Source organism: Saccostrea echinata, unplaced genomic scaffold, assembly GCF_033153115.1.
Source record: "Saccostrea echinata isolate AGI-Se365-2 ecotype Australia unplaced genomic scaffold, CSIRO_AGI_Sech_v1 ptg000176c, whole genome shotgun sequence".
NCBI classification, from domain to species: Eukaryota; Metazoa; Mollusca; class Bivalvia; order Ostreida; family Ostreidae; genus Saccostrea; species Saccostrea echinata.
In genome coordinates this window covers 4,632-15,010 of record NW_026889925.1, presented here as the reverse complement: position 1 = coordinate 15,010, position 10,379 = coordinate 4,632, and the positions used below count along the sequence as shown (strand labels likewise).

The 10,379-nt window shown below is 33.8% G+C and overlaps 1 protein-coding gene across 1 annotated transcript; it reads right to left on the bottom strand.

The window, feature by feature from the left end:
• Nucleotides 1-298: 298 nt before the first annotated feature.
• LOC133177606 (uncharacterized) lies at nt 299-7,848 on the bottom strand. The gene is made up of 8 exons (XM_061312574.1): nt 7,777-7,848; nt 4,564-4,649; nt 3,953-4,447; nt 3,740-3,856; nt 3,384-3,492; nt 3,047-3,177; nt 2,523-2,537; nt 299-451 (listed from the first exon to the last, which is right to left on the bottom strand). The coding sequence occupies exons 4-8, from the start codon at nt 3,785-3,787 to the stop codon at nt 299-301; spliced, it is 456 nt and encodes a 151-aa protein (XP_061168558.1). The 5' UTR covers nt 3,788-3,856; nt 3,953-4,447; nt 4,564-4,649; nt 7,777-7,848.
• Nucleotides 7,849-10,379: the final 2,531 nt, after the last annotated feature.

Here is a 10,379-nt window from a genome sequence, read left to right as displayed (position 1 = left end):
CCATCAAATGGTGAGGGAGATGGTATCCTGTAACTGACCATAATATGGCGTGGAAGATGGTTCCCTTTAACTTTCCATTAAATGGCATGGAAGATAGTATCCTGTACTTACCATCAAATGGTGTGGGAGATAATACCCTGTAACTTACCATGAAATGGTGTGGGAGATGGTACCCTGTAACTTACCATGAAATGGTGAGGGAGTTGGTACCCTGTAACTTACCATCAAATGGTGTGGGAGATGGTTCCCTGTAACTTACCATCAAATGGTGTGGGAGATGGTTCCCTGTAACTTACTATCAAATGGTGTGGGAGATGGTTCCCTGTAACTTACCATCAAATGGTGTGGGAGGTCGAGGAAACATCTTGTGGGATAAGGTATTGGTGGACGGCATGCTGTCAAAAACTTTGTTTAGTCTGGTGAAGACATACTGGTCATCTCCCAATAAAGTCTGTTAACAAAAGAAAATATCTATCAATCTTACAAGTTCCAAGCTAATTACAATATGCTTTATTTTTTCAGTCCTAAATTTTTGGTCATTTTTCACACATTGATGACATAGCAAGTCTAGATTATGACTACTTATTTGGGTTCATTTGGTTTCACTTATAATGACTGTAATACAAAATTAATTAATGCACATGTGTTATCATTAGAAAAAAACACTACTTTTGAATAAAAAAAAAACAAAACCTTAATATACATGTAAAAGGACAATGTGCATGCTACAAATAATCGGTGGTGATCGATTGGACTTTCAATGAGAGTGAGAAAGAGAGAGCTGAATGGGTTTATCATATCAACCATATTAAAAATGTATCTTGTATACTTACATTGTCCATGAATTCACTGCTAAGATTGAGCCAAGTGTCCAAAAAGGACTTGTCAAATTTGTAAGGGATCCAATTTTGATATTTAAAAAAAAAAAAGAAGGAAGGAAAAACATTTTCCTTTTCCTCTAAATCAATAGAAAAACAATTTAAATAAAGGAGTAAATGTATACGACATTTGAGTTTGATCCACCTTTTCAAAATCAATTATGAAATTCTATTAAAATGTGCAACTATATGAATAATCAAACTTCTAGATAAATTACAGGCATCGACCTATACATGCAAATTTACCACCATGAAAAAAAAGTAGTTGTTTGATTGTCAGCTATTACCCTAATGCACTAAAATTAAACTTTTGTTCTCGCTAATAATAAATTTTACGGAACTCTTGAAATTAGTTTTTAATTAGAAAGTGTAAACTATATATGTGCCTCTAACTCAAACCACTAAGTCCTTTGTATCCCATGAAAACAAAATTCTACCAGTAATTAATGAATTAAGAATTCAACATCTACATGTACTTCTTAGTGAGTCCAGCATCACACATACATATAAATAAAGAATAGCAAACAAAAAGTTGAGAAGCATAAAAGGAGAACAATTCTATCTCTCAATATGAATTATAATAAATAGTTCCTAGTTTTAGCGCTGTATTTTCCTACATCACTAGATCTCGGCTACAACAGTCTTTTAGATTCTTATTTACCTCAGTCTATAGGGTGGGCACTCTGGGGATGTACATGTAGCATTAAAGCATAGAGACTTCAAATTTAATCAGCTTTTTAATGACTGTATGACTGCATACACTTAATTAACATTTAATTTGAAAGAATCAGTACCCAAAAGGAAATAAAAATCATTTATTATATGTTTGAAATCAAGACATGGGCATAAATACTGAGAATATTAGTTTATGACAATTTCAAGTATGGTTCTAAACTCAAATCAAATCTTGGCATTTTTCATTTTGTATGCATAAATTATTTTAACAATTTTTTCTGAAGGAAATTTACATGTAAATTATGTATGAGAAAAAAAGTCATGCATCTAATAAAAGTTCAATAATGGATAAATATGGAAAGTGATATAATTAGAGGGTTAGCTTCATGCATTGGTGATACATACTGCACAGTGAAATATACACACTGTCATGTGATTGGCATGATGCATGCAATATATTTCAGTGTCTCCGCTGCGCTGCATTTGCTGCATTTGTGAAGTGGTATGTATGTACTTCACCCTAAATTTAACTTATTAAATATTTTATAAAAATGGCATTTAAGATAATTTTTACACTAGCAGTACTGCATTTTATGAAGTCATGCAAATTTAAAAGCACTTTGATCTAAAGTATGTGGTGTGTTGTAAAGTCTAAGATATTTATCAACTTCCTAACTTAGTTTTTAAAATAATTATTGTGCACATTTCCATACCTTTTTTTAGACTACAGAAGTTTTAAAATGGAATTAAATTTCCTCAAACATTTCCCTGAATTTTTTTTTTATGTCTTCAAAACAATATATAAAATAGTACACAAGGTTTTATATTCAGCACATGTATAATAATATGTACAATACAATTGGCGCAAATTATCATTCCGTTAAAGGCAGTGAATTTTTGGAGTTAACTTTGGTCACATGTTAATTTATTGGTCTATGGTCACACTATTAACACACTGTTAATGCCTACCGCACTAAGTTCGTCCTGTTATACAAGGAAAAAACAAATGTATTGAATTTATACATTAATAAAATCAACTTCCTAAAGAGTTGTATCTAAATTCTCTAAATAAAAATCCTGAAGCTTGGTTTATGAAATGCATAGAAACTTTCAAAACAATAAGCTTAATTTTAGTTAAGTCTAACCTAATAAAATATGAAAATTATTCATTTTGTGCATGGCTTGCAAAAAAAATAATAATGCATTAATTTGAAACTGTATTAATCAAATTCACAAGTGAATGATCGGTATGCATATAGAAATGTATCGGACCATCTCAATTTTATATCTCTTTGAATAAAGTTTCAATCACATGAATAATGAGCAAGTGTGATTTTTCAAATCCCAAACCACCCTAACAAGAGAGGAATATAAAGGAAAGAAAAGTCCATTTATCCCAGAGCATTTCATTGACATGAAAAGGATGATGTTTCAAATGTATCTGCTGTGAGAAATCAAAGAGAAAATGAGTCGAACTGTTCTGTGACACTTACCACTACGGTCTGGTGAATATGGCAGCCCTCCGGAACATCAAGATATTGATTAGGAGCACCATCCAGTGCCTGGATAAGTGTGTTCAGTCGCACATTGAGGTTAAAAAAGGCTTGTGGGTGGCGGTACTTCACTGCAATATAGGTCTTGAAAAAAAAATAATCTTAACCAGCCATTTATCTGATTTTCATTAAAGAAAGTACTACAGAAGAAAAGCTAAAAATACTTAGTGAACAAAAATTATCATATCCCTTGAAAAAGCAAAATAAAGTGAGTGAAGCCATTTCTAATTCAAATCAAAGAAAAAGTCTTCGATATCAAGAGCAAAAGTATTACAACCTTTGACTTCAAAGTCCCTCTTGAGGGCTCCAGAGGACAGCCAGAAGTCCACCAAGGCACATAGACTTTGCTGGTCATAGAAATCTGTCACATAGCCACCATACACAATCTGTCAACAAAATCAAGTAACTCAATTCAATGAGAGAATTAAAAAGCTAGGCTATCACACTTTATATTTTTAATCATGAAAAGTTTAGTTTATACAGCAATTTAAGGCCAGAGAAACTGCAGGAAAGTCTTACAGCATGAAAGTCTATAATAAAGTTTTTTAATTAATTTATATATGGTAAAATATAAACATTTACTATATTGTTTTAATTATCTTTTCTAACTTTATATGAGACCAAGATGTTCACCTCTGCAACCATGTATCTAATGCCATTGTAAGAGACAGGTCTTGGCATCTGGGATCCATCTGGAGCCACACAGTTCAGTGGTTCCTTAAAATCAGTCTGGACTATTGCCAGGGCCTCCTGCAAAAGTGAAAGTACGTTAATTTAAAACAGCAATCTCAGCAAAAAAATCGATGTTGGTAAAGCATGTCATGAACTGTGCCATATAATTCTTACCTGCAGACAGTTGTAATCAATACTGTAGAAGTCCTGAGAACAGTTCTACCCTTCCTGACCAAACCTGGCCCTCAGCTGAATAGCAACATGGAGGAACACAAATTGTGTAGCATTACAGGCCACTCAGGTGGTGTTCAGATTAGACAAGTTTTACTGTAAAATCTAAATGGTTCATTTCTAAAGAAGGAAGTCACAATTTAAAGAATTTTTCTGTATTTACAAGTAGTGCAGATTTCTTAAAAGTTTATTACTTATTTCTAAATTTACTAATTCATTTCAAAAGGCTGTTAGTTTAGAAAAAATTTCTGATCTTTGGTGTGCCCACTACAGCTTTAATGGAATTCTGCAGCAGTCTGACTGGGATAACATTAGGGTCTGCTTGACTGGCCACGAAGACACGGAATCTCTCGGGGTTTGGTTTTTCTGCGAGGAAGGACTCCAGGTTGTTGAGGACATTGGGGCATTGTGAGCATGGTTTATGTAAACCCAAGATCCCTTCAAAAATAGAGAAAAAAGGAAATGATTACTTTCATTATGTAGTTAATTATGTAAAATATGAACATATCAGGAATTCATCAACATTTTCATGATCTTCTTTTCATCTCACTGACCGCCTTTCGTATAATCATTCAGTCCTTGCTACGTGTAGCCTGGGAGTTATCTGTTACTGTGATCATATGACGCTGGTGTAGGATCCCTAACACAGAAAAGAAGGAAATGATATTTACTAGTAAACATCACTCAAACAATCTTCATAATGTAGAAGCTATTGCATTTTTATATTTAAAGAAAATCTTAATTTGAAAGAACCTTTCTCTCGCTGAGCAACTATGGATGAACTTTGTTGTTGTTTAACATTGATGTATGTCAATATGCTGTTCATTAATCATAACTACTCATACATGTACCTTTTACTGGGGAAAGGGTGCCTAACTTCTCGATTTACCATTAAAATGCATGTTTACAGATGTAAATGAAATTTTGATTGTGTTAACAAGCAGAGTATCATTGAGAGGGCATTATTAGAATTCTCATTGATATTCCTTGGAGTACAATACCACAAGGTAGTTACATGCTTTACATATTCTATGTAAGGCATTTGTGGCATGTTTCTGTTAGGTATAAGGGAAATTGCCCGACCAGAAATGCAGTAGGCTTATCCACTTTCACTGTTACTTTCTCATTTTGAAACTTGTTAAAAATCTTTCAAATTATTGTCTTTTGATGAGAAATGGTCACACATGGGGTATTTGTGTTTATCAAACACATCTTGCTATCTTTATTTTGGTAGACTAAATGTATTTCCTGTGAGAAACGTTCCAACCTTTAATTAATTATTGTCATATACAAATTTAGATTGAAAAATTCTAAATTTTTGTAGAGGACACTGATGTATAACTGTAATAAGTATAAAGTATTGACCAGTGATGCATATTTTTTCCCACTTTTTGAATATTCTGTTGACATTTTGAGATATGTGAACAGATGAACTTTTTTTTCAAAGGGCACTACCAAACATTTTCAGATGGGCGGGGGGGGGGGGGGGGGCACTATCAAGCAAAAATTCCTTGACAAACAAAAAAAGTCTTCAGACGTTATTATCTGGGGGGATGCATAAGGTAACTACGTTTTTGATAGTATGCTTTATATCAGCAACAAGGCCATGCACCTCGGTTCCTATGGGCATGTGTACAGCTAATAAAGGAATACAAGTAGTAGGCGATGCATACATGTATCAACAAAAACGTTTGATCTCAAATGACAAGGCGAAAATACCGAACAGTGAAAAATGAAATCAAAGTACAGTTTAAACATATTGATAGGAAATTATTATATCTATGATTTAAAATTCTTTTTCAAAGTACAGTCAAAGAAAAGGTTTTTTTTTAATCAATTATGTAAATTATTTTGAAATGAAAAAATGAAACTGTCAGTTTTCTTTCTTTTCAGAGCAAATATACTGTTTAGTCTTTTTGGTATTGATTCACATGAAATTTTATTTCATTTTGGCTCATCTGAGCTGAAAGCTCAACTGAGCTTTTCTGATCACCCATTGTCCGTCGTCCGCCCGTCCCTCTCTCCGTCCGTCCGTCTGTAAACTTTAAACAATTTTGACTTCTTTTCAAAAACTACTGGGCCAATGTCAACCAAATTTGGTACAAAGCATCCTTTGGTCAAGGGGATTTTAACTTGCTGAAATGAAGGCCCATGCCCTTTTACTAGGTGAGATACAGACCCTGAAAGGTGCTACTACCCCAAACGCACGCTGCACGAACGGTACACGCTCGTTACACGGTTTGCACAAAACGCTACAATGTTTACACGAAACGCTACACGGTTTGCACGAAACGCTACACGGTTTACACGAAACGCTTTGCACGAAAAGCTGCACGGTTTACACGAATGGCTGCACGAAACGCTTTGTACATGTTTCACACACGCTTTGTACACGAATCTCGCACGCTTCGGCCTCGATTTGGATTTTCTATTCGGAATCTCTCGAAAATTATTAAAATTATTAGGGATTAATCATAGATAAATTAAGGATCGCAATCTTTCACAATACGTTAAGTTAAAACTCACTACACAAATACTACATAAAACTACAGAAATATTCAATGGTAATTAATAATTGTCAATTCCTATTTAATCTCCCGATCATCGTTTACGTACAAACATTTTTCTAGCGTCTAAATTACTCAATATATATTTGCCATTCATAATCTCTTACAGCATGAAAAGGTTTTTACAATTATGCTTTTATGAATAGAGAAAAAAAAACTCGTTTTCTCACTGGAATATAAACTCATTTATTGATTTTTATTTAAATCATATTGATGAAATTGTGTTTGATTTCCTTAAACGGATTAATTTTGTTTTTGATTTAGTAATAAAATAATTTTATTCGATTAATTCAGGCTATGTTTATGATGCAAAGTTAATTAGTAAAATGCATCAAACAGAAACATTATGCCGGACTTTTACAGGAAGGGAGGGGGGGGGGGGGGTAAATTACCGAGTACCGAGATCTTACAAGGCATTTGTTTCAGTAAATACATGTATGCTATTGGGAAAAAATTAAAAATTATTACAGAAACAATTGCCTGTGCTAAGAAAATAAGAGTATTCACGTCTCCAGCGGAATCAGATTAAAATCCATAAAATGCACTTTATTGTGAATGGTAAATCTAAAATTTCAATACAGAGTTTAATTTAACATGAAATGAACACATTTTCTGCAAATCTTTATTTTCAGTAGAAAAAAAAACAAACAAACGAATGTGATATGCATTACCGCGTAGTTTTATTTTGTTGTTTCCGTATTTTTTTTCACTCTTAAAATACCGACAGTATACTAGCTATATCCGAATAATATAAGTTACAAACAGCCCAATTTGTCATCCATCAATAGCCATATTTTAAAATTAAAATGACTGATTGTACTCTTAAAATACCTACAGTATATTATATATCCGAATAATATATTACAAACAACACAATTTGTCATCCTGACCCATCAATAGCCGTATGTAAAATTAAAATTATTTTTCTGTCTCCCAAATGATTCACACAACGTAGACTGATAGATATAGATTTATTGTTGTCAAAAATATTGTAAAAGCTACAAAACAAACACGAACTTACAATAAGGTACAAATGTAAAAATACTACGATACATGTAGGTTAACAATGTAGGTCAAGTGAACCGAAGTGAACCGAAAAATATAAACAATACACAGTTATAGACCGAAAAGTTTAAAGAAATCAAAGTAATGCAAAAGCTATAGAAAAACAATGCATAAAGTACATATATGTTCACTTACACTGGTAACGACTGTAAGTTTGGACAAGAGTCGAAAGAAAGAATGCCTTGGAACAAAGGAAAATGTGCAAAGCTATAATTAGCTCCATAAGTTAATACGGAAGACGGTTATAGGCAATTTCAACAAAATAAAATGATAGAAACGGATAGGATAAAAACAAAATGCGCTTTACCACAATGACTTACTTCCGAATGAATCCTACACGTTTTTCACACCATTCTTACATGAAAGTCGCAAGTTTCTCACACAGTTCTTACACGAAAGTCGAACGTTTCTCACACGCTTCTTGCACGCTTGCTACACGGTTTGCACGAAACGCTTAGGAGCTTACACGAAACGCTGCACGGTTTACACGGAACGCTACACGGTTTACACGAAACGCTACACTGTATGCACGAAACGAAAAGCGCACGAAAGTCACACGCTTTTTGGGGGTAGTAGCACGTTTCAGGGTCTGTAATAAAGAATAAACAAAAATAGAGTGGACTCATAAAAAATCTTTTTCCCAAGAACCACTGGGTCAGAAAAGGTTAAACTTATATAAAAACTTTGTATAGTAGTGTAAATTCTAAATTGTTCAAATCATGTCTCCCAAGGGTAGGGTGGGGCCACAATAGGGGGTCAAAGTTTTACATGGGAAAATAAAAAAAATCTTTTTCTTGACATCCTCTGAGCCAAAAGTGATGAAACTTCTCTGAAAGCATTCTGACATAGTGTAGATTCTAAATTGTTCGATTGATCCCCCCTCCCCCCCCCCCCCCAAGATAGGGTATCGAGATCATCATAAATGTTACATATGAAAATAACAGTATCAAGTGAGTAACAGAGCACTTGATGTCATAGTAAATTGGAGTGTTGTATTTAAGTTAAATGTGGTGTTTTTGTCCTTATGCGAAAACACCACAATCAAATCAAAATATATATTTTAGTCACACTGTTGTGTTTTTCGTAGTATTTTGATTTTTGACGGATCGGGTTTGGTATTCCGAATATCACAATGTGCGATATCAGAATGAGGCTCTTTCTTCTTCACAGCCACATTGCGTTGAACAACAGTTTTGATTAGAATACCTGATTCATTGATTGTTTTTTGTCTGTTGTAGAGGTAATTTTTTTATTGGAAAGATCCAATGACGGACATACGATGTTTTCATTCACTCTTTTTAGTTGACTGTAAACTTTTTAGCTCACCTGGGCTCCAGTGAGCTTCTCTCCTCACATTTTGTCTGGCGTCCGTCTGTGAACTTTTCACATTTTCGACTTGTTCTTTAGAACAACCGGGCCATATTCAACCAAACTTGCCAGAAAGCATCATTGGGTAAAGGGGATTCAAATTTGTTCAAATAAAGGGCTATATCCTTCTACAAACGGAGATAATTAAGAATTAGTGACAATCATCTCTTAAAAATCTTCTTCTCAAGAACCATTGGGCCAGAAATGTTGAAACTTATGTGAAACCTTCATTACATAGTGTAGATCCAAATTTGTTCAAATGGTGATCCCCTGGGTAGGGTGGGGCTACAATGGGGGATCAAAGTTTTAGATAAGAATAATTTGGAGAAAATTTTTAAAAATCTTCTGCTCAAAAACAGCAAAGCCATGATTAATCACACTGATATGGAAGCATCCTATGGTACTCAGGTATGTTAAGGCAGTACCCAATTCATTTTTCAGCGAATTTAGACTTTTTTCGTAAAATGTAACATTGATAAATCGGAAAAGCCATAAATAAAACATTTACTATTATTATCCATTGTATAGACTTCATTGAGTCTTTGGCTAAAGGAGGTACTCGGCTACGACGTCATCACGTGACGTCCATAAATAGAAAAATTGCCTTAATGAAAAAGTGAAAAGTTCAATACCTATCCCGGGGATAATTCATTTCTTTTTGTGAAAATTAATCTGTAAAAACATCACTGTGCCATGAAAAGTGCTGCTAGAATCCTACTCTCCCGACACAAAAAATTATTCCAAAGCTTCGCATGAAATCTTACCAATTTTTTTTTCATATTGTACATACGATCAAGGAATTGTCATCAATTCATGTTAACCACATGATTCTAGCAGCACTTTCCATGTACTATAGAATACAAGCTTCCGATACAAATAAAAATTATGTTTCAAAGTATGCGGCGTAATGTTGAACTTTTGCATCTTTGTTGTTAGAAAGACAGAGAAAAGGCCGATCGGGATTTCAAAACACACTGACTGTTTTCATTATAAGAAAACATAAGAATAAATCAGCCTACCTGATTATTAATCTTTAATTCTTTATGAATCACACATAGCATTCACGGTATATGCTTTAAAAATCCCATTTCATATATTTGTTTACATGAATTTTCGTCACTTTTAATTTTCACTCGGCAAATATTTGATCAATAGTTATGACGTCACGGGTTTGGTATTTAACCCCTGTGATAAATCTATACTTATAAATAAATACATTTTGCAAATAAACTCCGAAACGGGTGCACTAGAGTTCTTACTAACTTCTTTATGAATGCACTAGATACAATGTGCGCATTTCGACAAATTATGTCTCTTCAGTGATGCTCAAGCCGAAGGTTGGGAATCCAAAATTTAAATAAAAGGAATTG

Coding starts and splice junctions, on each gene's coding strand:
- LOC133177606 (XM_061312574.1), bottom strand. CDS start 3,787: ATGCCAAGACCTGTCTCTTACAATGGCATTAGATACATGGTTGCAGAG. Junction 3,493..3,739: donor TTAGATACATGGTTGCAGAG/GTGAACATCTTG, acceptor TTTTGTTGACAG/ATTGTGTATGGTGGCTATGT. Junction 3,178..3,383: donor GAGGGACTTTGAAGTCAAAG/GTTGTAATACTT, acceptor CCTATATTGCAG/TGAAGTACCGCCACCCACAA.